The sequence below is a fragment of the Leiobunum rupestre genome, chromosome 3, assembly GCF_980474605.1.
Source record: "Leiobunum rupestre chromosome 3, qqLeiRupe1.1.hap1, whole genome shotgun sequence".
Taxonomy (NCBI): Eukaryota; Metazoa; Arthropoda; class Arachnida; order Opiliones; family Sclerosomatidae; genus Leiobunum; species Leiobunum rupestre.
In genome coordinates, this window is record NC_143386.1 from 64,554,244 (window position 1) to 64,577,484 (window position 23,241).

General features: G+C 36.6%; 6 protein-coding genes and 3 non-coding genes across 17 annotated transcripts; 3 read left to right on the plus strand and 6 right to left on the minus strand.

Moving 5' to 3' along the window:
* Nucleotides 1-5,542: 5,542 nt before the first annotated feature.
* Nucleotides 5,543-5,668, minus strand: TRNAL-CAA (transfer RNA leucine (anticodon CAA)). Its single transcript has 2 exons — nucleotides 5,631-5,668; nucleotides 5,543-5,588 (listed from the first exon to the last, which is right to left on the minus strand). It is a non-coding gene; the product is annotated as a tRNA-Leu (tRNA).
* An 86-nt stretch (nucleotides 5,669-5,754) lies between these two features.
* On the minus strand, nucleotides 5,755-5,880 carry TRNAL-CAA (transfer RNA leucine (anticodon CAA)). The gene is made up of 2 exons: nucleotides 5,843-5,880; nucleotides 5,755-5,800 (listed from the first exon to the last, which is right to left on the minus strand). It is a non-coding gene; the product is annotated as a tRNA-Leu (tRNA).
* Nucleotides 5,881-5,966: 86 nt separating this feature from the next.
* Nucleotides 5,967-6,092, minus strand: TRNAL-CAA (transfer RNA leucine (anticodon CAA)). Its single transcript has 2 exons — nucleotides 6,055-6,092; nucleotides 5,967-6,012 (listed from the first exon to the last, which is right to left on the minus strand). It is a non-coding gene; the product is annotated as a tRNA-Leu (tRNA).
* A 1,182-nt stretch (nucleotides 6,093-7,274) lies between these two features.
* Nucleotides 7,275-11,881, plus strand: LOC149954220 (sorting and assembly machinery component 50 homolog B). 4 transcript variants are annotated; one of them, XM_090168990.1, is made up of 15 exons: nucleotides 7,275-7,318; nucleotides 7,388-7,441; nucleotides 7,629-7,694; nucleotides 7,981-8,082; nucleotides 8,152-8,188; nucleotides 8,258-8,415; nucleotides 8,474-8,607; nucleotides 8,671-8,758; nucleotides 8,893-9,027; nucleotides 9,078-9,233; nucleotides 9,301-9,442; nucleotides 9,503-9,649; nucleotides 10,330-10,471; nucleotides 10,539-10,601; nucleotides 10,660-11,010. In XM_090168990.1, exons 2-14 carry the CDS (start codon nucleotides 7,421-7,423, stop codon nucleotides 10,582-10,584), a joined length of 1,374 nt encoding a protein of 457 aa, XP_090025116.1. In that variant the 5' UTR covers nucleotides 7,275-7,318; nucleotides 7,388-7,420; the 3' UTR covers nucleotides 10,585-10,601; nucleotides 10,660-11,010. The 4 variants fall into 4 exon arrangements, with proteins under 4 accessions (XP_090025116.1, XP_090025118.1, XP_090025117.1 ...); XM_090168992.1 differs by having other exon boundaries at nucleotides 7,285-7,315; XM_090168991.1 differs by lacking the exon at nucleotides 10,660-11,010 and adding an exon at nucleotides 11,760-11,881 and having other exon boundaries at nucleotides 7,317-7,441.
* On the minus strand, nucleotides 10,812-12,455 carry veli (L27 and PDZ_signaling domain-containing protein veli). Of its 3 annotated transcripts, none has more exons than XM_090168995.1 (5): nucleotides 12,366-12,455; nucleotides 12,072-12,134; nucleotides 11,769-11,917; nucleotides 11,497-11,706; nucleotides 10,812-11,169 (listed from the first exon to the last, which is right to left on the minus strand). In XM_090168995.1, the coding sequence occupies exons 1-5, from the start codon at nucleotides 12,418-12,420 to the stop codon at nucleotides 11,011-11,013; spliced, it is 636 nt and encodes a 211-aa protein (XP_090025121.1). In that variant the 5' UTR covers nucleotides 12,421-12,455; the 3' UTR covers nucleotides 10,812-11,010. The 3 variants fall into 3 exon arrangements, with proteins under 3 accessions (XP_090025121.1, XP_090025122.1, XP_090025123.1); XM_090168996.1 differs by having other exon boundaries at nucleotides 12,093-12,134; nucleotides 12,280-12,371; XM_090168997.1 differs by having other exon boundaries at nucleotides 10,813-11,169; nucleotides 12,093-12,134.
* Nucleotides 12,436-13,752, plus strand: LOC149954222 (S-phase kinase-associated protein 1). Of its 2 annotated transcripts, none has more exons than XM_090168999.1 (5): nucleotides 12,436-12,562; nucleotides 12,873-12,969; nucleotides 13,039-13,253; nucleotides 13,315-13,455; nucleotides 13,577-13,752. In XM_090168999.1, the coding sequence occupies exons 2-5, from the start codon at nucleotides 12,873-12,875 to the stop codon at nucleotides 13,610-13,612; spliced, it is 489 nt and encodes a 162-aa protein (XP_090025125.1). In that variant the 5' UTR covers nucleotides 12,436-12,562; the 3' UTR covers nucleotides 13,613-13,752. The 2 variants fall into 2 exon arrangements, with proteins under 2 accessions (XP_090025125.1, XP_090025126.1); XM_090169000.1 differs by having other exon boundaries at nucleotides 12,504-12,562; nucleotides 12,868-12,969.
* A 419-nt stretch (nucleotides 13,753-14,171) lies between these two features.
* On the minus strand, nucleotides 14,172-15,525 carry LOC149954223 (thymocyte nuclear protein 1-like). The gene is made up of 7 exons (XM_090168998.1): nucleotides 15,388-15,525; nucleotides 15,204-15,328; nucleotides 15,054-15,122; nucleotides 14,905-14,997; nucleotides 14,778-14,839; nucleotides 14,537-14,721; nucleotides 14,172-14,475 (listed from the first exon to the last, which is right to left on the minus strand). Exons 1-7 carry the CDS (start codon nucleotides 15,419-15,421, stop codon nucleotides 14,423-14,425), a joined length of 621 nt encoding a protein of 206 aa, XP_090025124.1. The 5' UTR covers nucleotides 15,422-15,525; the 3' UTR covers nucleotides 14,172-14,422.
* LOC149954224 (WD repeat domain phosphoinositide-interacting protein 4-like) lies at nucleotides 15,441-17,266 on the plus strand. 2 transcript variants are annotated; one of them, XM_090168994.1, is made up of 10 exons: nucleotides 15,441-15,672; nucleotides 15,742-15,816; nucleotides 15,880-15,984; nucleotides 16,040-16,222; nucleotides 16,277-16,485; nucleotides 16,551-16,636; nucleotides 16,697-16,798; nucleotides 16,864-16,982; nucleotides 17,044-17,158; nucleotides 17,218-17,236. In XM_090168994.1, the coding sequence occupies exons 1-9, from the start codon at nucleotides 15,618-15,620 to the stop codon at nucleotides 17,151-17,153; spliced, it is 1,044 nt and encodes a 347-aa protein (XP_090025120.1). In that variant the 5' UTR covers nucleotides 15,441-15,617; the 3' UTR covers nucleotides 17,154-17,158; nucleotides 17,218-17,236. The 2 variants fall into 2 exon arrangements, with proteins under 2 accessions (XP_090025120.1, XP_090025119.1); XM_090168993.1 differs by having other exon boundaries at nucleotides 17,044-17,266.
* LOC149954225 (uncharacterized) lies at nucleotides 17,166-18,016 on the minus strand. Of its 2 annotated transcripts, none has more exons than XM_090169001.1 (4): nucleotides 17,809-18,016; nucleotides 17,589-17,747; nucleotides 17,381-17,528; nucleotides 17,166-17,298 (listed from the first exon to the last, which is right to left on the minus strand). In XM_090169001.1, the coding sequence occupies exons 1-4, from the start codon at nucleotides 17,875-17,877 to the stop codon at nucleotides 17,255-17,257; spliced, it is 420 nt and encodes a 139-aa protein (XP_090025127.1). In that variant the 5' UTR covers nucleotides 17,878-18,016; the 3' UTR covers nucleotides 17,166-17,254. The 2 variants fall into 2 exon arrangements, with proteins under 2 accessions (XP_090025127.1, XP_090025128.1); XM_090169002.1 differs by having other exon boundaries at nucleotides 17,589-17,778; nucleotides 17,965-17,996.
* Between the last annotated feature and the right edge of the window lie 5,225 nt (nucleotides 18,017-23,241).

Genomic DNA, 23,241 nt, shown 5'->3' on the forward strand with positions numbered 1-23,241 from the left:
TTGGTCGAAGACGGCTCGCATGAGGTCTGATACAAATACGCTCCCATTATCCGAAATTACTCGGGATGGGGTACCGAAACGGGTGAAGACTTCATCTACAAGCTTATTGGCAATAAGGGTGGTAGTGGCTCTCTTCAGCGGGAAGATTTCTACCCACTTTGTTAAACAGTCTGTAACTACTAACATTTGAGTATTACCCCGCTTACTTCTAGGCAACGGCCCTTTCATGTCAATGGAGATGACCTGCCACGGATAACCTATTCGCTGCGACTTCATTAGCCCGGCCGGCTTTTCACGTGTTTTTTTAATTTTCTGACACACGGAACAGGATTTTACGTATTTGCTAATGTCCGCGCTCATCCCCTCCCAAACATAAAGTTGTTTAATCCTTTGATTGGTTTTAAAGGCGCCTAAGTGGCCAGCGGTTTTGTTGTCGTGACAGCAGTAAAGCACTAAAGGGCGTAAGACTTTAGGTACTAATACCCGAAAGCCGCTGTACTCCTTTGCTTCGTACTTCGGTACATATTTACATATCATGCCTTGTTCTATGGCGCACTGGGCCGCTAATTGTTTAACAGAAGCACTGAGCTTCACCGAAAGTGGGTTTTCTAGGTATTTCGAGACTAGGGATATTGTTTCGTCCTTTTGTTGTTCCCTTACTATTACGTCTAAATCTAACCTGGCTACGGTGGGGTTAACGGAATCTTTACTCGATAGACCTCTAATGGCCGATAAGTGCCCCCCTGTGACGTGGGTTTCACTTTCTGCGGACGCCGAGGGAATGCGAGACAGAGCGTCAGCGACTAGATTACTTTTCCCCGGGATGTAAATAATTTGAAACGGTTCGAATGCCTGCAATCGCAGCATCCATCGAGTCAACTTCCCCGTCGGGTCTTTAGCTCGGTGTAGCCATTCGAGGCTTTTGTGATCACAAAACACCTTAAATTGGGACCCCTGTAGATAAGGACGAAAATGTTCTACGGTTTCAACAATACCGAGACATTCCCTTTCCGAAGTAGAATATTTCTTCTCTTGGGTAGTTAGAGCGCGGCTGTAGTACCGTATCACTCCTTCCTTTCCGTCATTTACCTGACTTAAGACCCCCCCTATCCCCACATCGGACGCGTCGGTCCTTACAATAAAATCGCTGTCAAAGTTTGGGGTTTGAAGAATAGGGGCCGAGGATAAAGCGTCTTTAAGATGTTCAAAAGCTATCTCTTGGGCATGTTCCCACCTCCAACATTTGGCCCGATCTTTATGAAGAAGCCGGGTTAATGGCTCCGCGAGTTTTGCGAAATTGGAAATGAATTTTCGGTAATATGACGCCATGCCTAAAAACCGACGTACATCTCTTACGTTTCTTAGCCGAGGGTAGGACTGAATCGACTTGACCTTCTCGGGGTCTACTTCAATTCCATTTTCCGAAATGATATGACCCAGGATTAAAGTTTTGCTTTGGCAAAAACGAGCTTTCGAAGCCTTAGCGGTCAACCCGTGCTCTGAAAGGGTGGCGAGAACCCTGTCCAATAATCTTAAATGGTCTTCAAAATTATCCGTAGCTATTATGAGGTCGTCCAGGTAACCAAACACTCCCTCTCTCCGATCTTTTAAAAACATGCTATTTATCATGCGCTGGAAAGTTCGAGGCGCGTTAGTGAGTCCGAACATCATCACCTTAGGACGAAATAATCCTTTATCGGTGACGAAGGCCGCCTTATCGCGAGAATCGGGATGGAGGGGAATTTGCCAATAGCCAGATCGTAGGTCGATTAAGGTGATATATTTTGGTTTGTGAATCGACTCTAAAATGTCATCCATTCGCGCCATGGGATACTGATCTTGTTTACTGGCGGCATTGGTTTGCTGATAGTTAATAACTAGCCTATCATCTCTCCCCTCGCGTCTTACTAAAAAGGCAGGCGCAGACCATGGACCATTTCCGGGCTCTATAAAGTCCTTTTCGAGCATTTCTTCGACTATTTTATTTATTTTATTTTGGATGGGAGGAGAATATCGGTAGGGGCGACAAGCGATCGGGGGGCCTTTTGTTTCTATATAATGTTGCGTGGTAGTCGATCTTCCCGCATCTTTCGAAAATACCTGCTTCCATTTTTCAACTACATCCCTAAGTTTCCCCTTTTTTGCTTCGTCTAAGGGGGCATTATGGAGGGCTTTAGCTAATTCCTCTGAATCAACAGAATCGTCGGACGAGTCAAATAGATACTTATCAATTAAAAAATTATTTAAAGTTATACTATGAATTTCAGATAATTCCTCGAACGGAATAGTTTTTTCGGGATTAGATTCCCAATAGTAGGTTCTGTTTTTGAAATTTGCATGCATACCGGCACGGGTCAAGAAATCTAGACCTAGAATAGCGGGAAAATTTAACTTATTGACATAAAGGGCGGGTGTTTCTACAGTAATTTCGGGGAAAGAAAAATGAACGACCACGCTTCCACAGGCTTGTACAAATTGATTATTAGGTAATTTTAAAATCGCGTCATTTCTAATAGTTGTATGTCCTAATCCCTCTAAGTGAGTTTTAAATTTTTCGTTAATAATAGTATGTGACGCCCCGCAATCTACTAACACTTTACACTTAATGTCTCCTAGGACTGCAGTGATAAAAATTAAACCTTTACCCGAAGAATCACTGCATGGAGATTTATCTATCGGTGGAAGACTTTCGGGTAAGGTAGGTCGGGGGTCTACTGGGCGGGCCGACGTGCACCACTCCCCGTTCCTTGGTAGTCGCCGCTCTTCCCGTTTCCCTGACCTCTAAAATTTCCGGGTCTTCGCCAATTTTCTTTTAGACGGGGGCAATCCCTTTTGAAATGATCGGGAGAATTACATTCAAAACAGCTGTACCTGTTGTTATATGACGCTCCCCATGGTGTAGATGGTCTGGTAATTTGGGTTTGACCAGACGGTTGAGGGGGTAGCTTTTCAGGGGCGGGAGTAGCAGCCGGTGGAGGGACCTTCGGGGCCTCGGAAGGGATCACGCTTTCGACCCGAGTGGCGTCCGCTATTAGATCCTTCAAACACGTGTACTTTTTATGTACGAGGTGGACTCGCATCGAGGGGCGCAAATTTCGAAAGACTATGCGCGCTTTTTCCTTTGATGAAAGGGGTTTATGCATGCGGCGCATGAGTTCTTGCATACTATTGATGTAATCCAGGGTAGATTCCGAACCCTGAATTTTACTATGGAGTTTCTCTAGCACGCGATCATCTTCGTCTTCGCTTTCAAATTCGTCTTTGATAGCGGTGACGAATTCATCCCAGGTTGTTAGATGAAAGCTACTCTCAACCCACCAATCTAACGCGGGGCCCTTCAAAATAACGGGAACCCACGAATCTAAGAATACATGGTCTGGAATCGCTCGACTCTGCTTGAAAGCTTTTGCTTTAATTAAAAATTCTTTGAGAGACATCTTTTCATCGGCTTGACCATGAAAGGTCGGGGTTTCTACCTTTGGCACCCACGCACTGGGTTGGGTGGCTTGCGCAACCGCCATGTTTCCAGTAAGAGCTTGTAATTGAGCGACCAGGGCGTTGATCAGGTCTGCATTAACATTTGCCATATTGGGTTCTATATAATTAGGATCCTGATGAATAATCAAATCGATGGGGACTAAAACGGAGCTATCGGGTAGGTTATTTTCCACTATGGGGTTTAATGTGGTAATGTCGTGAGCCTGGTTTGGGGTCGGAGTAATTGGTTTCTTAAAGGAATCTAATTCGCGTGTTTGATTTAATTTAATTCGCCTATTTTCCCGTTCTAATGTTTGAAAAGCTCGAAGGCATTCAGCACAACTATGGTATCTTCCAAGACCGGGTATGCAATCGGGGCAGACCTGGAGCGAGTCCAAGGAGGGTTGAAAGGGTTCACTACTATCCGAGTCACTCATATATGCCGTAGTACCTACTTGACCAAATCTTAATCATATTATTTCACGAGACCCTCTCCTTTGGGAAACTCCTTTTTATTGACCAAGGTTTCTATAGTAGCGGATGGACCTTGTCTCTATCCCGGACGGGCCCCCAGTTTGTCACGCTAATTTATTCGAGTTGTATTATTTACCTTGAGTTTCCCCCTAGCGATAACAATGAAGAGGAAAGGTCTCAGATCTCCTGAAATATTTTAGCTTAGAACTAAAAGTCGGAGGGTCCTCAAATCAGTACTCTCAGAATATCGTGCCAATGGTCGTTTATTTCGTAACATTTACTACAAAATTTCTAGTCACCTGACTACCTCAATCCCTTATCCCGTATCGAATACCCACCCACTAAGTTATATAGCCCCCGACACCACACTCAAATACTTTAAATGACAACAAATAATACCCCGACACTTCCAATCAACAAATAGTTTACAACCTAACCCTTGCCGCTGCCAGATTTCTATGCCAATTAATATTTACAACTAATGCTAAGCCATATATCTCGTAAAGTACTTATCACTGGTATAGCTGCCGGTATCAACGCACACCTCCGGAAAACGAAAGACGAAGAGATGAGAATAGATGGCCACAGATGAAGATTAGCGGACAGAAGTTAGCGGTAGACGTCGGCTCGGAATCAGCCTTTCACACCTTCCCGACTCGAACGGATTTGGTTATGCTTTTTTGTTTATTATTATTTTCTCACTGGTAAATTGTACAATATTCACGAACGCCAATATTTCAACTCCCGAGTTAAGTTCAGACCTTCTATTTTTTTTTGTCGAGTAGAGGATCTCTCTGCCTCCCTACTCTAGTTAGTCTTTTGGTCCCACACACTGAAAAAAAGCAATGTTCTCTGGTTTTGTTCATCTAGATCCTATGGTCACGTGGGGTTATAGTTAAGGGTCATACCAATCACACACAGAGGTGGAGTTATATTTAGCCAATCCAAAAAGTGAGCCGGGTTGCGTAGAAGGTCAAGGTCTTATTTTATAAGTTACTTCGAATGGCTTTATGGCTCAGTCGTCATGGCTGGCAGTTGGCTTAGAACTATGGCATTTTATGGTGGCATATCTGGGCTTTTACGGTAATTGGCAGCGGCGATATAAGAAGAAATGAAACTCTCCTACCAATACTTTTAACGTTTTCCCCCAAAATTTCTAAATGTTCAAAACAAGGTTATAAATAAAAATAGTGACAATAGTCATGACAAGCCCGAACTTTCTTGGAAAAGAAGAATCCATTGGCACGATATCCTTTGCGCGGAGCCGACTCAAAAAGGGCTATCTTAAGCATCCCGAGGGCCATTCATTAACAGGGGGGGTAAGGCGACCACTTAGAGCCGCGCGACCCCATACGAAATTCCAGGAACAGGACCCACTCGCCTTTTCGCGACTCGCCGGGGGGGAGGGGTTATTATAGTTTTTATTGGAAAATATATATGGGAAACATTGAAATTAAAATTTTATATCTATAAAAAAAATGTACTGTGACATCGGCCATCCTGACATGAAACCTACCGTCTAATTTATCGCTCGAAACGTTAATATTGTAATTTTGACGCGTAACAATAAATTTAATAAAAAAGCGTTTATTGTCAGAAGTGGGATTCGAACCCATGCCCTCATACGAGGACCAGAATTCACACGTCTCCATCAAGCGGTGGAGACAAGGTTGTCAAGCCTTGAGTCTGGCGTCTTAGACCGCTCGGCCATCCTGACATGAAACCTACCGTCTAATTTATCGCACGAAACGTTAATAATGTAATTTTGACGCGTAACAATAAATTTAATAAAAAAGCGTTTATTGTCAGAAGTGGGATTCGAACCCACGCCCTCATACGAGGACCAGAATTCACACGTCTCCATCAAGCGGTGGAGACAAGGTTGTCAAGCCTTGAGTCTGGCGCCTTAGACCGCTCGGCCATCCTGACATGAAACCTACCGTCTAATTTATCGCACGAAACGTTAATAATGTAATTTTGACGCGTAACAATAAATTTAATAAAAAAGCGTTTATTGTCAGAAGTGGGATTCGAACTCACGCCCTCATAAGAGGACCAGAATTCACACGTCTCCATCAAGCGGTGGAGACAAGGTTGTTAAGCCTTGAATCTGGCGCCTTAGACCGCTCGGCCATCCTGACATGAAACCTACAGTCTAATTTATCGCACGAAACGTTAATATTGTAATTTTGACGCGTAACAATAAATTTAATAAAAAAGCGTTGATTGTCAGAAGTGGGATTCGAACCCACGCCCTCATACGAGGACCAGAATTCACACGTCTTCATCTAGCGGTGGAGACAAGGTTGTCAACAAATGGGGAAAGCTCGGAAGTTATTCATTAGGTTGCGGGATACACATTAAATTGTTTAATAGGCTTTTATGGTTATGAACCAGTGGAAAGATTTCTTCAAAAAACATCAGAAGATAAGAAGAATTATCATAAATGGTCATTAACCCAAGACCGTGTTGTCGAACTTAGCGGCCCTTTTTTCCTACAATCCACCTATAAATATGTTGCATACATAATTTGGAAGTATTTCCGTTATTTTTATAGCGGGCATTTTAACCTTTAAGACTATTTTTTCAAACACAGCGCCACGTTTTCACCTAGAATGATCAACCCTCAAACCTTTTGCATTAATTTTTTTAAATGGCTGGTCGCTCCGATTTAGTACTTCTTATGTGTTTATTACTCCATGGTTTCGTTACCGACTCGCTAAACTGTACATTTGTCGCCGTAGCTCAAGAACTATACCAGATATGAACTTCTCCTTTAGAAGGACACAATGGGAGCTTAATATGAAACTGTATACCAAATTGCATTTAAATCGGTTCAGTAGTGTTTGCTGTAGAGCGGTCTGCGAGGAGAAGATGGAAGAAGAAGAAGAAAAATTAAGTCTTACTTTGCCCCATTACTACGAAACGTCGCCTCAACCCTGTTCGATGGAATTCGTATATGTTTGTCGCGTTTCTGTAACCTTTCAAACGATACATCACTTGTTTTCATACGACCTATAGTTTTTGAGATACGAGGGGGTAAAATCGGCTTAATTCTGACTCGAGATAATATAGCAAGTGCTCGGGACCTTGCATAGGGACGACCGTCCCTTTTGATTCGGAGAAATGGGAATTCGAAAAAATGGGATTCGGAGAAACGGTCTTTTGGAGAAATGGGAATTCGGAGAAATGAGGCTGCCCCGCCGTGGCTACTCCAAACTTGGAGGAATAAAACAAGTATACTTGTTTTATTCCTCCAAGCTCCAAAAGTAGTAAGTACCCTTTTTTTTTGGCTAACCGGAAATCCGGATTCTCCGGAACATCAGTTACATCACTCACAGGGTAAACAAAATGGACGTTAGAGGTTGTAAGTCTTGTAACCGGCTTCAAAAGTAGCATTTTTATTTATTCTGAAAGTACTTTGTTTTTTAAACAGATTAAATTATAGTTTGTTTACTATAAATCAACTATGGGTACTGTGCATGCTAAGGTAAAGTTTTCGTTCTTTTAATATTTTATTTTGAGTTTCAATTCTAAGCGTTGCTAAAGCAGCCAAACAGTCATTAAGCATGGGCCAATGAAAGATTATTTTATTGGCTCATGCATTAAGTGTATAGTCTTAGGCCTTTGTTAGGTACATTCAAGAATCATTATTCATTTATATTTTTCTTGTGTAGGAAGCACCCAAAAATCCAACTCCCCAACAACCAGAAAAATTTGAAGTATCTGCGGATAGAATAAGGGTACGTTTAATACTCTTAAACCAAAAAGAAACCATAGTAACTGTTACTGAAACCATACCCTTAGAAGGTTATTTTATTTTTAGTTATTAAGGAAAAAGATAAAAAAATTGAAGCAGCGGTTACTTTTTCTCAAATTAAAAGAATACAAGGTTATTATTTTCTATTTAGATGTGTGATGATAGCCTTTTTTTAGTTTTCCCCCTTATGGTTATAATTTCTTAGTCCCAAAAAATCAAGACCATTGCTATAGTTCAATTATTAAACAATTACATTCATTCACTTTTAGGCAAGAGTTGATAAAGTACATATAGATGGAGTCTCCAGAACCAAAGATGACGTTCTTGAAAAAGCTGTCCAAGATCTTTTCAAAGTTACTGATTACCAACAAGTAGGATACTGAAAATAAACAAAAACAAGTATAATTGTAAAGAGCTGAGAAATAGTAATCCGGTTTTAGGTTTTTCTGAAAGCGAATGCAGTTAGAAAGCAACTAGGTAGTTTAAACCATTTTATAAATAATTTATAAGCAGAATATAGAATACTTATATGGAAATTGCTTACAGAATCTCTTGGTTCATTCAAAAGTATCGGAATATTCATAGACACTAGCAAAGGGGAAGACGCTTCACCCAACGGAGTTGAAGTAACCTATCATGTCATTGAGAGTCGCAGAGTTACAGGTGGTGTCAATACATTAGTAGGAAATAATGAAGGCAGCTTGGTATGCAGTATAATTTTGCTGTTTAATTTTGATTTTTTTCTAAATAATGTAAATTTAGGTTATAGGTGCACGATTTCCCAACTTATTTGGACGCGGGGAAAGCCTACAAACGGAATACCACCATGGAACTAAAAAGTCATCTGGGTTCAACGCTACCCTATCAAAACCTCTACTAGGATGGGCAAATCCAAAGTAATTGGGGTTAAAACCTATAAAATTCAATCTTGTTACTTGAAAATTGACGGATCTTTTCAGGATTACAGCTGCTGTTTTTCAGCAAGGTGCTGATTTCGTTTGGAGTGGATTCCATGAAATCGATCGTGGTACCTTAATTGAAGTTTTGGTAATTTCTTAATTTTATAAACCAAATAATATTTTTTTGAAATCTTGTGCGTAATTTTATACACATGAAAATACAACAAAGCCCTTTTTTTAAATTAAAACACTTCAAAACTTATGACACTTTGGTTTGTATAGTTTGAGTCCGCTCCTCAAGTCCGTCACAATGTAAGATGGGAAGGAATATGGAGAGATTTGAAATGCTTAGCTAATCAAACTACTGCATTTGCTGTTAGGGAACAAATGGGCCATTCTCTGAAATCCTCCTTGAAGGTAACCCATCGCAAAATTTAATTCTTCCACACTAAATGGTATTCTTTTAGCACATTTTAACTGTGGATAAAAGGGACAATCCTATTCTACCCAACCACGGAAGCTATTTTCGTTTGAACCAAGAGTATGCTGGTCTGGGAGGAGATGTAGGTTTTCTCAAACATGAAATAGAGTACCAACTAAATCAGCCCCTTGGAAATGATTTTGTATGTTTTTAATCCAACCAAGTCACTGTTAATGCTTGTTTATTTTTAATTATGACCTCTATTATAGATTTTACAAGGTTCATTAATGGCAGGTTTAATGAGGAAAGCTGGTACGGACAAAACCTTTAATATTAGCGATAAGTTTTTTCTGGGTGGTCCATTAAATCTGAGAGGATTTGGTATCAGGGGAGTCGGACCTCATTCCGAAGGTTTGTTTTACGTCATTGATATTGTATGACCATTTAAATTGACTCATATTTTTCTTTTAGATAATGCCTTAGGATCTGAAGCTTATTGGGCTTCATCTTTACATCTTTATACACCACTGCCATTTAGACCCGGTCAAGGAGGGATTGGAGATTTCTTTAGGTTACATGGTTTTGTCAACGCTGGGAACATTGGGAAATTCGAATTTTGTAAGTTAATTTTTAACCATTTTCAATAACAGTATGTGGGTGAATATCAACGCATGGCCTATTTTTTTTTTGTGGAGATATTAGTTTTTGAAAATAAACGTTTTCTAGCGTTACTTTTCCATTTGTGGTATAGTAGGGTACTCAAAATTTTCAGTTAGATGACAAAATATTTAATATTTTTTCTTAGTAATATGTCCTCTAGGTCGCGATGCTGGATAGCCCATCGTGATTAGTAAGAATGGGGTTGGGCGGATGCCGACGATTCTGAACATTTCTGTGTCAAAATTATTTTGCGGAAATGAAACTTTGCGTAGATATTCATTTTTGAAAATTAACATTTTCCAGAGTTACTTTTCCGTTTGTGGTATAGTAGGGTTTGCGAAATTTTACGTTTGGTGCAATGATAATAATAATAATAATCAGCTAAGCTAATACCCATGTCATCCAGCGACTTATAATGCCTTTCAACAGGTGGCCGGGTTACAATGCATAGGGGGTAGTGAAAAGCCCTTCATTATTCTTGGTAATATGTCCTCTAGGCCCATTGTGATTAGCAAGAATGGGTTTAGGATGGCCCTGCAATTAATTAAATTAATTTTACAAAATGAATATCTTTGCAAATTTTGACACAGAAATGTTCAGTATCATCTAATGGTTGCTAATGTTTTCATTTTCCATAGCTGATGATTACTATCAAAGCCTTGTGATGCTCTTAAACAACTATAGGTTAACATATGGGCTAGGTTTAATTTTATCCATTGGCCATATTGCTAGGTTTGAACTAAATTATTGTTTCCCAGTCAAGTTTCAACCTGGTGATAGGTAATTTCGTACATATAAGCTAAATCTGGTAATTTGCATGGGCTAAAATGAAATTATTTCCTTTCAGAATAAAATACGGTTTGCAATTTGGAGTAGGAGTTGAGTTTCTTTAGTTAAATTACTTCATTAGGTAAGAAATTTGTGTGATCCTGTGTAACACTAGATTTACACCCTTGTTTAATTTTTAGGTGTTATTAGCATCATAATTTACAACTGTTAAAAGCTTGTTTTGCTTGGTACAGTTCTAAATATACAATTTCATTTGCATAGTTGTAGCAGAAATGTAAATTACAATCATTATATAGTCAAGTATAAATGGTTTATTAAAACCAATTCACATTCTAAACAATTCTGGTTTATACATATACAATTGAAAATAGATTTCTACTGTGATAAACATGCAATAATTAAATCCTTTCACCTATGGCAATAGTTAAGATGTTAACAAGTAGGTATGAATCATATAGAAGTTCAAAAATAACTTGTAGAAAAACACATGATGGAATGATTAAGAAAATTTCAATTACAAACAACATCAATCAATGCATATTTTGCCTTCTCCTCATAGCTCTCTGTTTATCAAATCTCAATTCCATTTCTTCCAAAACTTTGGGTGTATATCGTACCACCAATTTAACTGTGCCTTGAGCTGCTTTTAACAATTCTACTGCTTTCTCGTGATTTTCTCCTTCAACACTCTTAAATTTAAAAAAAAATTAGGGAAGTGTATATTTTCATTTTGTTGGAGTTTTACTTGGCCCGTTACAATTATTGATATAAATGGTAATAAAAACTACAGAGTTGGAAAAAAATTAAGTAAAATGTTCACATCACGCAAATTAAAGAATTTTTTTTGCACCCTATTAGAAAGTTGCTTGTTCAGTCAATTGTTAAACCAAATTCCCATCAAACACAAGTATTTTAAAAAAACAAATGCTATGAATGTACCACAAATTTCCTATTCCCTATTTACTTGACTTTTTCTATGGTCACCTTGTAAGCATATTCACTATATAAATACTTACAACTCCATTGACTGATAAAAGCTGGTCTCCGCGTTTTAAACCACCATGTCTATCAGCAACTCCAGCAGGGATTATTCGGGATATATAGATTGGAGAGTTTTGTTCTCTTCCACCCATAACGTTAAATCCTAAACCTTCATCTGTTTTGGGAAGCTCAACAACTCTTGGGTGGGCGTGGCCCTCACTAGCTGCAAATGCTGCTACAGTTGCCTATGATTTAAGGAATCACATTGTATTAATTACTATAACGTTTTTGGTTTCAGTATTTGAACCTTGGCAGTAGCGCTGGCCCTTATGTCAGGGCTACCAGAAATATCAACAGTTTCATAGACATGTTCGTAAACTTCCCTCACAGCACTGCAAAAATCACTCTGCAAAACCTTTTGAAGGGCAGCTAACTTTTGAGTTGGAACTTCTCCACCTAATTGAAAATTTTGGGAAAATAAAATTCTATAAAATAGTTTTTAAGCTCAGAAAGATAAAGGATTTAGAAGTGTTTAACTTGTTAATTGTTATAATGACAGTAAAAGTAACTACTGAATTCCAAGAAGGAGTGTTAGTAAAAGACCGCATACCTAGCCACGAAGTGTACTCACTCTTTTGTAGTTTCTCGAGCAATTCGATTGCTCTTTTTACATCTGAAATAAAATAATGTTCATTAAGTAATTTAAATTTCACATTAACTTCCACGCATGGACTAATTAGTCCATGTTCCAAGTAAGTTTTAGCACAATATCCAAGGCTTAAAATAACAATGAATATTTCTTAACTATTACTACTTTCAATTAATTAAGTGCAGTAGATTTATTTGAATTATCGGTAAAACAATCATTTTAACCATGTAAGTTCATTATTTAATTGTAATTAACCTCTTTCCAAGGTGAGTGGTTCTGTCAAAGGTCCTAATTCGGTAATGGTAGCCATTTTTGGGTACAAAATTTACAAAGCGACATCTACCGAAGAAGTTATCTACATGTTTATTGGTAATTATTTTCTCTTTAAATAGCTTGAGTCTTCTCGTTTGTTGTTTTGATATTTCCTGAGGAATTGCTAAAACAAATTAAAGGTTCGTAAGTTTTCTTAAATAACTTAAGTATAAATATTTATGTAGCTTGCATAATATTTAAATATCGTTTATTTCTATAAAAATGTATTAAGAGTTTTGGAACGAATACTAGAAGTCCAAAACGTTTATGTTATGAAAATTGAGCCTTGGCCTTTTTTTTTGTGGTTGCGGATGAATCATTTTGAACTTTATATTTGTCAATTTTGATATGGCCTTGGCTCTTTGTTATAGTTTATTATTATTTTGATATTTCCCGAAAGTTATTCCGTGACTATTCTTTAACGATATTATTTTCCTGTTTAAAGTACAGATGCCTAATATTAAGCTTCAAAGTTCCGATGGAGAAATTTTTGAAGTTGATGTTGAGATTGCCAAAGCATCAGTAACCATTAAGACTATGCTTGAAGGTATACTTCTATATTGGCATATGGCTCGCGTGAATTATCAACTGTTTTATGACCATATATAATTTGTAGATTTGGGAATGGATGAAGACGAAGAAGAAGTTGTCCCTTTGCCAAATGTCAATTCTGCCATATTGAAGAAAGTAATCCAATGGGCCACTTATCACAAGGAAGATCCTCCACCGCCCGAAGATGATGAAAACAAGGAGAAACGAACTGATGATATCAGTTCGTGGGATGCTGATTTCCTTAAAGTAGATCAAGGAACCTTATTCGAGCTCATATTGGTAATTGTGATTATGTATAATTTGTACATTACACTTATTTTCTAATAATTGGTCATTTCAGGCTGCTAATTACTTGGATATCAAAGGCTTGTTAGATGTTACATGCAAAACAGTGGCCAACATGATTAAGGGTAAAACACCAGAGGAGATACGCAAAACATTTAACATTAAAAATGACTTCACACCAATTGAAGAGGAACAAGTAAGCTCTTCTTTGTAGATTTGCAAAAAAAATTCATTCAATATCACTCATCTTAGTTTATCATATGTCACTTTATCTAAGTCTTTAAATATTGGCACTAAAAGAAATTTTTATTTGTCAGGTGCGCAAAGAAAACGAGTGGTGTGAAGAAAAATAACTCATTCTTAAATCTTATGTGATTAAATATAAACTTTCAAGAAAAGATTTTTTTTATTATTATTAGTTTCCCAAATCTTGTTCAAAGAAAAAAATTGTGGGATTTAAAAGAACTCATTTGAGATTAAAACTTAAAATTTATTGGACTTTGTATTTTAAAAAAAAAATTATAATCCCTTTAAATGCTTCAGTCCCACTATTTAGCAAAGTTCAGCCTTATTTTTAACTTTAGGGTTGAAATTTTTTGTTGGAAATCTGTTTTGAAGGTCATATATTCAACTCATTCGCCTCATTTCTTTCATAAAAGTTAAAATGCAGCTTTTAAGTGAAAAATTGCGCCTTGTAAAATAACTTATTGATAGGTTTTTCTTCCCGTTTGTGTGTATAAATAAAAGCAAGAAGTTATAATTTATCTCTTATGAGTGAAGTATTCATCTTCCTATACTGATAATCTTATACACCTGAAACATGTACCTAAGTAGGTTCCTGCTTATTTTTCTAAATGTTTCAGAATTGATAATATTGTAAGCGAAATAGAAAAATTAATTTAAGAAAATTACTTCATAAATAACTATTCTACATAGTGTTATTTTTACATCTTACAATGCTAGGCTGCATGCAATTACCGTTCAACAGCGATTTGGTGGTACATCATAACCATTGCAAAACTTTCGGGCCGGTGAAGGTACAAGTTTTTATTTTTATAGCGTAGATGGATACTTTTCATTAAGAGATTTTACACACTTCTGATAAAAGTGATATTCCAGTGGAAAGAAATAATAAAAAATTACATTTAATCTTAAAAAGTTTATTATTTTAAGTCTGGAGATTCATTTTCTAATGACAGGATAAATTCCCATTCGTCTGGAAAAAATAGCACTGATACATTTTTGGCAGAAAATAATTTTGAGGGTTGTCAAATTACCATCTGTAATAGGTTGAACTGAAAGCCTAGCTCTTGTAAATAGTGACATGAACTGAAGTGGTCCTTTTGTTTTGGTGTGTTCAAGGTGAATTGCCTTTAATTCTTTAAGACTGATAAATCTTTTAAGTTTCCTGACAAATTGAACATCCACCATAAACCATTTTGGATTGTTTATATCACTTGATCTGAAATATTGTGATATTTCACTTTTTGAATTATTTGTTTAACAGGTGTTTAATACCTATCATAATGTAAATCTTTTTTATCAAACTGGGTATGATCTGGGTATGCTTCTTTAACAATCTAAATGTTTTCAAGAAAGCCGATTTGCTTAGTCAAATATTGTTTTATGACGATAATTTTTATACTTTCACAATGCCAGCAATTCCCGGTTCTTTGCAATTACTATGATAAAAGAATGCATTTTGATTGAGTTTCATATCCTTCATGAAGTTTCTAGCCTGAAAAACTTTTATAAGTTAATTGTTAGTTTACAGATTAATATATTTTATCTGACTTGGTAGTTACGAACTCCATCCCAACAATCAATCTGCTCAGGGCAAGAAGTCAAGTCATCTATACCAAACTGTAATTTTTAAATACCTTTAACTTGGCTTAAAAATTTAACCATGTAATAATTGTTTTTGTGTGTACTCTTCTAAGGTACCTTAACATCTATTCCATTTTCTATTCTACTTTCAGGCTCGGATTTCATTAGCCAGTGTTGGTAAGTTGGTTTCTCTTCCTCCTTTGAGCTGGAAGTTTTGGATTTTTTGGTTGATTTCGTTGAACCTGGGTTTTGTAATTTATGAATCTCGAATATAATTAATGTTTCTCAGCTGTAAGTTTACCTGCATTTTCACGTTTTCTCTTCCGCGGTGGCATTTTTTTGTTTCCCCGCAAGTGACAGATGATCTACAATTAACCAATAAGACACAACTTCCAAGTTCCATTAAAATATAAGAGCAGACGACGCTTATCTCGTCAACAATGACACGTGTTTTTATTGTCTTTTTAAATTAAAGCATTAATTAAGTCCTAATAAGTAGGCGATAAGTAACATTATTCGTTTCAGTTTAAAATGATTCGTTATAATCAAGAAGGCGTTTTAAGTTTACGCTTTAATCAAGATCATGGTGGGCATTTTATATAAGCCTTTGCAAGAACAAAGAAGCCAAGGCTTATTGATATATTTTGTTTTACAGGATGTTTTACGTCTTCTATGGAATCTGGCTGTAGAATTTATAATGTAGAGCCTCTTTCAGAAATAGCACATATAGGTAAGTAAAATAAAGAAGTATATGATTTTCGTAAGAAAATATAGATTTTGTGTTTTTTTTTAGAATCATTAGATGTTGGAAGTGTTGGTTTATGTGAGATGTTGCATCGCACAAACATAGTGGCCCTAGTTGGTGGAGGATCCACACCAAAATATGCTGACAATACTGGTAATAACTGCTATTTCAAAATATTATGTTTATTTTATTATTTTCATTGCATTAGTACTAATATGGGATGACAATAAAAAGGCTTTCATTATGGAATTTACATTCTCATCCCGCGTTATGGCAGTCAGAATGAAAAGAGATAGACTATTTGTTGCTCTAAGAAATCAAATTCATGTGTTTAGTTTTCCTCACTTACCAATGAAACTGTTTTCATTTGACACAATTGAAAACCCCAAAGGTAAATTGTCTCTTTTACTCTGAAAACCTTTAATAAGTTTATTTCTCTACATAGGTCTATGCGAAGTGAGCCCCCTTAGTAGTTCCGAACGACAGTTATTAGTTTTCCCAGCAAATAAGATCGGCAGTCTTCAAATAGTTGATCTTGCATTGACAGAACCAGGTCTTTCTACAACTCCTGTTTGTATTAATGCCCATCAGACTGAAATTGCTTGTATAGCGTTAAACCAACAAGGAACAAAATTGGCCACAGCATCAAAGAAAGTATAATACTTTAAATTTAATATCATAATAATATAAGGTACCCTAATTTTTTTTCCTTTTATTAGGGTACATTAATTAGGGTATTTGATACACTTAGAAAAGTACAATTGGTGGAGCTTAGACGAGGTGCGGATCCTGCAACCCTTTACTGGTAATATTTACACAAATCCATTTCAAATGAAAACTTTTAATAACTAATACACTATTTAAGCATCAATTTTAGTCACGATTCGGAGTTTCTTGTGGCAAGCAGTGATAAAGGCACGATCCACATATTTGCTTTGAAAGATACAACATTGAATAAAAGATCAACGTGAGTTTTTGTTATTTCATATCAACATTAGCCATTGTAATTTAACTCTTTTTATTGTTGAATAGATTTTCCAATATGGGTTTCATTAGCCCTTATGTGGAATCGCAGTGGGCTTTAGCAAATTTTACAGTAGCTGCAGAGTGTGCTTGTATTTGCGCATTTGGCTCTAAATCTTCTGTTTATGGTAATTATACTTTAATTTACTTATACTTTTTATTTGGTAGCCTCAAAAATATTTCTCTTAGCCATTTGTGTGGATGGAAGTTTTCATAAATTCTCTTTCAACCAAGAAGGAAATTGTAATAGAGAGGCATACGATGTGTATTTGGATTTGTGTGATAACTGTGATTTTTAAGAAAGGTAATACTTTCGTAAAAAATACTTAATTCTTTATTGCAAATATCCAATTTCAACTACAGAAAACTAAGAAAGGCACCCTGTACATGTGAAAATGATTCAAATTTTAATGTTTAGCGATTTCCTAATTCCTTCGGGAATCACTGTAATATAATAATTAATAAAAATGTAAATTATAATATAGATTTAGTGATAGTCATGTACATATTTTAAAATAAATATTACTTGTTTTGACATGGGTCAAATCGCAGAATGGCTGATTATAAGTCTGTTTGCAGCAACAAAGTAAATACTTCTTGGTTTTAGGAACAGTAAATTTTAGAGGCCTGATCTTATTAGTTGGGTCTTTACTGTGAGATCCATCACAAAGATGCTGTAATTTTTTAAGTTAATATAACTTCTTAACAAAGAAATTTCTATTAGCGTAATTAACCTTTTTTTTACTTAATCCGCATGCGCACCAACTGTAGGTTTTTCCTTCTTCCAATTGTACAAAGGCAGGTATTTTCCTAGCAATTTTACCAGTAACGCGACTTTCAGTTTGGGCTGCGTTGGAAGTCTTTGGGGCTTCAGTTGAATAAACAAGCTTTGCCTTTAAGGAAAGTTGTTGTAAATAATTTTTACTGAAAATTAGAAATATAATAAATTATTACTTGAATATAGCATGGTCTCAATAGCTTTTGTGAGAGGAAGGCAAAATTGTTAAGATTAATTAGCTTCATTGTTATGGGTCATTTACTGAATAATGGCTCTCGGAAATGTTTAGTCTTACGTAATGTAAAATTACCTTTGAACAAAGCAGGACCAACTTAGTAGGGTTTTCCATTTGACTGCTTTATATCGCTCTGATCAACATTTTATGTTCCATTTGTGTGCTCGGATCTGCTCCGATCAAGTTTCGCGTGTTCCATTTCACGGCCAACTTAGATTCACTGGCCACTGCCATAGAGATAGAAAAGAAATAGAGGGAAGATTACCGCGTTAAGGCACCCCCTTTTTTGACCGGGATAATTCATCCCCGCCCGCATGTATGAAAGCGGAGATGGGCAGAATTTGCAACGCCATCTATCCTTCCTTTGTTTACATCATAGGACAGTTGATTTTCCAAAAGGCATAATGTATTTCATTTCACCGCGCATCGATGGCGCCACGTAATCTGCCCATCTCATGGCTTCCTACATTGGCGAAAAGGGGTCGGCACTCGCGGTCAACTTCGCCAGATACAATAGTGCCTCTATTTATTTTCTATCCTTGGTAGCAGTGAATCTAAGTTGGCACCATAGATATAAAAAATGTATATAAAGGCAAAAGTGGATATAAAACAGAAAGTCTGGGAGGACCCGGTAGTCCTGTTCCATCAAAAATGAGGATCCCCCAAGCATGCCCCTAGTTTGTGCCTACCCCCTTTGGCGGAGCATTACAAATGGCACTTTACTCGCATGTACCTGCGTAAATCGGCTGATATATTATAGTTCTTCTTCAGTTCCTTAGCCACCTGATTATATAGTCTTTGGGCTGGATTTGGTGCGTCTGCTCTTTGTGAAAATTCACATGTTTGGCAAGGCTTAGGTAGATAATTGATAAAAACGTTTTTGTTTTATTTGAATAGGGTGTGCGGCTTAAAGTGTTTAACGAATTTAAAAACAATCAAACTTTAAAAGAACTACTAGAAGATATGTGCTCTCAACACGAGTTGTTACATTCGCATTACTCTGAAGAAAGAGGAGGATAGTGGCTTTCTGTACGCATGGAACAATTGGGTATACAATTTAGTACTTAATGAAGAAGGAATTGACTCAGTTATAATTTGTGACCCAATATATGCAAATGAACTCTCCAATCTCAGTTTGCGATTCTGCATTATTACCTTGGTTATTACCAAAGACTATATAAAGCTACGCTTACATAGACTGGTGTGGTCTATGGAGTATAAGTTGATGGCTTTTTTTCAAGCATCAGCGCCATCAAGTATTGAGGCAAAGAAATATTCATTTAAAAAAAGAAATTGGTTGTCAGTCACTTAGCTCTTCATGATTCAAAATTCTTCAACTTCAACGGTTTTCTTTTGCTAAGCTCCAAAATAATTTTTTTTGTTAAGTTTGAAATTAAAACTTAAAATAATCAATGGCTAAGAACTTTTTAGAACCCTATAGCAGTAGCTCTTTTTGCGCTTTTATAAGTTGTAAAAACGCCAGGAACAATAGGGAATCTTTGTCATTTTTTAAATTTCCTAAAGATGAACAAAGGTAAGCTTGTTATTTGTTGAGACATGGATTAAACACTAGTGTTTAATCCATGGTTGAGATAATAAATTGCTCTATTCAACCAAAAACTAAAGTAGCTGCTTGAATTTATAGATCTAAGTTTTGGGTGGCCAACTCTGGTCGTAGTGACTTAAAAGAGAAAAGTTATGTCTTGTTAAATAAGTCATATACTGTGTGTGCCAATCATTTTGAAACTACCTGTTTCATGAATGACTCTAAAAAAAGTCTTGTTTGGAACGCTGTTCCAACTTTAGTTGGAATTGTAATTCCTGTGTGTGCCAATTTGACAGGTATTTCTTCCGAAATAATTGAGTATAGAGTATATAGAACTAATTTATTATCTTTTTGTAACTTGGCAATGGTAATGAAGGGAGTTCAGCATCACTTGAAGTGAAAAGAACGTTAACTAAAGATTCTATGACCAAGTATTCACCAGCCAGTAAGGTTAAACTGGCCAATGGATTGAGTGGAAGAGATCTTTTCCCATTTGGTAATGACATGAATATCATATTAATGGAGGTATTATTATTCTAATCATTAAGTATCTTCCTTAGATAATAATTTAAGTGGCATTGGAAACCGACCAGTACACTCTCTGTCTGACAGTTTGACAGGTATTTTTTGTAAATCATTGAGTATGTAGTATATAGAACTAATTAAATATCCCTTTATAATTTTTCAATAATATAGATAATATCCAGGAAATTTCTCAGGAAGAAATACCTATGTCATCTACACCTTTAAAATCATCCATTGATTTAACAAGTAACTTTCTTATGCATAAAAAACCAAATTATATTAATTAATGACTAATATATTGTATTTTAGGGCTAGTTAATCATATATTTATCAATGATAATGAAGGGAGTTCATTGACCAAGTATTCATCAGCCAGTAAGGTGAAACTGGACAATGAATTGAGTGAGGATCTCCGAATGGGTAATAACATTAATAACAAACTAAAGAAGATATCATTATTATAATTATTAATTTTGTTCCTTAGATCATGGTTTAAGTGGCATTGAGTCATTTTCAAAACCATCCATTGATTTCGAAACCCTGAACCTGTCTAAAAGTTTAGTTCACGAATTCTTATTCAGTAATGGCATGCGTACAACAGCAAACCTGCTAATGGATGAGGATGAAGTAAAAACATGAGTTCTTCAGTAATTATTACTATATAACTAATTTATATTTACATTGTATTAGGAATATAAGTCGTGGTTAAATCTAAACGACATGGAGCACCGCCCACCTCCACTGGTAGACATTGTGGCCTATTACTTAAAAAGTAACAAGCCCAATAAAGACCAAGAGAACTGTAATGTCATTAATATTAACAATATAACTAGTATCATTTTTAATTAAATTTTTGCCTATAGTCTTGAGAAAACCTGAACAGTCATATCTCAGAGGTCGCAACATTTTGGCTAGAATTGACAATTCAAGTTTTAATTCAACACAAATTAGTGGTAAGTCAAACACTGATAGAGGTAATTTGAGGCCTTAGTGTATTTATTATAAATATTTTAGATGAGGCAGTTTCAACTGAAGTTAATCGAACTTCTTTTCAATCTCCATCTACAATCATGATTCCTACTGGTGGGTATTATTATTATACATTAAGTTATGAGACATTTGGATGTATCATTAATTAATTAACTTAAACCCCTTATTTTTAGATAAAATGGGACAGTCTTCGAAACTAATATCAGATGATACTCCTCGCAAAGCAAAATTGAAAAAGAAGCTTAGGGTGAAATCCACTTTACTAAGCCGGACCCGAAAAAGAATAGTGGAGTTAAAGTCCAAACTCCCAAAAACTATACCAGCAAAAATCAAAAATTTGATTTCATCTGCCAAAGAATTTCTGACTAAAGAACAGGGAACCTTTTTTGAGTCTCAAATACTTAATAACCACCGCTTAAAAAAAGGCAGAAGATGGTCCGAAAATGACAAACAAATTGCTTTGGCCATTTTTTATCAGAGCCCGAGGACCTATCGTCTTTTGGCAAAACTGTTCATTTTACCGCATCCAAGAACTCTGAGAAAATGGTTAGAAGGTGTCATTATTGAACCAGGCTTCAATGATAACATTTTTGAAGCTCTGAGAAAGAAAACTCAGAACATGCCATCAAGAAACCGAAATTGTGTTTTGCTTATTGATGAAGTTAGTCTCATGTCTGGTTTATCCTATGATCCAGCCAAGGACCAGGTTGAAGGCTTCATTGATAATGGAAATGGTGATCGAGAAAAGATTTTGGCAAACGAAGCATTTGTAATCATGATACAAGGGATCTTTAAGCCTTGGAGACAAGTCCTGAGCTATTCGTTTGCCAGAGGCACAACAAACTCAGGAAAAATTGAAATATTTCTGAAAGAATGCTTATTAAGGTTGCAAAAAATTGGTATCAGTGTAAGAGCTGTTGTTGCTGATCAAGGTCCAGCGAATAGGTCCCTTTTTAACCGCCTGAAGCTATCCGAGGAACAACCTTTTTTCATGCACCATGGCCAAAAAATTTATGGACTTTATGATCCTCCCCATTTGCTCAAAAGCCTGAGAACCAACTTTCGAACCTATTTGATGGAAGTGTTTGGCAAACCAGTGAGGTTCCATCATGTCGATCAGTTCTATCAGTACGACCGCACAAGACCTCTGCGCCTAGCTCCAAAACTAAAGAAAAGGCACATCCACCCTACATCATTTTCTAAGATGAGGGTGAAAGATGCTGCCCAAATTTTCTCCCACACTGTATCGGCAGGAATGTCAACTTGCATAGCATTTGGTACGTCAATTAAATTTCTACCATAAACTTCAGCTGTATTAATTATAATCCTTGTTGTGTATTAAACTTTAGGAAAACTTGAAGCAGAAGCTGCGTACACAGCAGATTTTATCAGCAAAGTAGACCGAATGTTTGATGCAGTCAATTCCTCAAAGTACAATTCTACCAAGGAGCTTCGGAGAATGATGACTAAAAACTCTGCCCACCATAAAACTCTAAATGAGTCAGTGGAAATGCTCAGATCAATCAAATTTATCTTGCCTAAACCAAGCATCAGGATTTTCTGTGTTGGTGGCTGGTTACTCACCATAGCAGCCGTTAAAGGGCTATGGAACGATCTCCATCAAGAAGGAGCAAATTTCTTGTTTACAAGGCGGTTTAACCAGGACCCTCTTGAAAATTATTTTTGCAGCATACGGCAAAAAGGAGGAAATCGCCAAAATCCAAATGCCATGCAATTCAGGGACGCTTTTAAGCAGTTGTTGACACAGTCTTTTCTGCTGAGCAGCGACGGCCAAAACTGTGAAGAAGACTTTTCTGACATTCTTCTCAGTTTAAAGTCGTTGAATAAACAACCAAATACGGTTTCAAGAGAGGATTTAGGAGAAGAGGAAGACACTGGCTCAAACCTTCAAAAGAAGAAAAGGGTTTCTGGCATTAAAGAAATTGATGGGAAGGCAGTGGCTGAGGCTTTTGGAACCACGGTGGACATGAATGCTTTGTCATACGTGACAGGCAGTGTTATAAAGAAAGTGAGAGATTCCCATAAGTGCGAATCTGATAAAAACATTTGCCGCTTTTTTACCGAATCAGAGTTTTTGGAAATTCAAAGCCAAACATTCACCCATCTAAAGGCATACTCCTATAAAAAAGGAGATTTTGGAGGTTTGATTTCTCCCTCTGACGTTGTGACCGCTTTCATGTTACAAATTGAAAAAATTTTCATAAAAGTCTTTAATGAAAAAATGCATGAACCTGATATCCTAAGAAAATTAATTCAAGAAACAGAAGGTGTTGATGGATATGATATTTGTCC

Excerpts from the sequence above, each read along its gene's own strand:
- LOC149954225 (XM_090169001.1), bottom strand. The coding sequence starts at position 17,877 with ATGAAGCTAATTAATCTTAACAATTTTGCCTTCCTCTCACAAAAGCTA. Across the intron at positions 17,748-17,808 it reads TGAGACCATGCTATATTCAA|GCAAAGCTTGTTTATTCAAC; the intron begins GTAATAATTTAT and ends CTTTCCTTAAAG. Across the intron at positions 17,299-17,380 it reads TTTGACCCATGTCAAAACAA|TGATTCCCGAAGGAATTAGG; the intron begins GTAATATTTATT and ends ATTATATTACAG.
- LOC149954222 (XM_090168999.1), top strand. The coding sequence starts at position 12,873 with ATGCCTAATATTAAGCTTCAAAGTTCCGATGGAGAAATTTTTGAAGTT. Across the intron at positions 12,970-13,038 it reads CATTAAGACTATGCTTGAAG|ATTTGGGAATGGATGAAGAC; the intron begins GTATACTTCTAT and ends TATAATTTGTAG. Across the intron at positions 13,456-13,576 it reads CACCAATTGAAGAGGAACAA|GTGCGCAAAGAAAACGAGTG; the intron begins GTAAGCTCTTCT and ends TTTATTTGTCAG.
- LOC149954224 (XM_090168993.1), top strand. The coding sequence starts at position 15,618 with ATGATTCGTTATAATCAAGAAGGCGTTTTAAGTTTACGCTTTAATCAA. Across the intron at positions 16,223-16,276 it reads CACAATTGAAAACCCCAAAG|GTCTATGCGAAGTGAGCCCC; the intron begins GTAAATTGTCTC and ends TTCTCTACATAG. Across the intron at positions 16,983-17,043 it reads CTCTAAATCTTCTGTTTATG|CCATTTGTGTGGATGGAAGT; the intron begins GTAATTATACTT and ends TATTTCTCTTAG.
- veli (XM_090168995.1), bottom strand. The coding sequence starts at position 12,420 with ATGGCTACCATTACCGAATTAGGACCTTTGACAGAACCACTCACCTTG. Across the intron at positions 12,135-12,365 it reads ACCACTCACCTTGGAAAGAG|ATGTAAAAAGAGCAATCGAA; the intron begins GTTAATTACAAT and ends ATTTTATTTCAG. Across the intron at positions 11,918-12,071 it reads TGAGTACACTTCGTGGCTAG|GTGGAGAAGTTCCAACTCAA; the intron begins GTATGCGGTCTT and ends ATTTTCAATTAG.
- LOC149954220 (XM_090168990.1), top strand. The coding sequence starts at position 7,421 with ATGGGTACTGTGCATGCTAAG. Across the intron at positions 8,608-8,670 it reads CTAGGATGGGCAAATCCAAA|GATTACAGCTGCTGTTTTTC; the intron begins GTAATTGGGGTT and ends GGATCTTTTCAG. Across the intron at positions 9,028-9,077 it reads CTCTGAAATCCTCCTTGAAG|CACATTTTAACTGTGGATAA; the intron begins GTAACCCATCGC and ends GTATTCTTTTAG.
- LOC149954223 (XM_090168998.1), bottom strand. The coding sequence starts at position 15,421 with ATGCCACCGCGGAAGAGAAAACGTGAAAATGCAG. Across the intron at positions 14,998-15,053 it reads ATGGAGTTCGTAACTACCAA|GCTAGAAACTTCATGAAGGA; the intron begins GTCAGATAAAAT and ends AAAGTTTTTCAG. Across the intron at positions 14,722-14,777 it reads AAAGATTTACATTATGATAG|ATCAAGTGATATAAACAATC; the intron begins GTATTAAACACC and ends ACAATATTTCAG.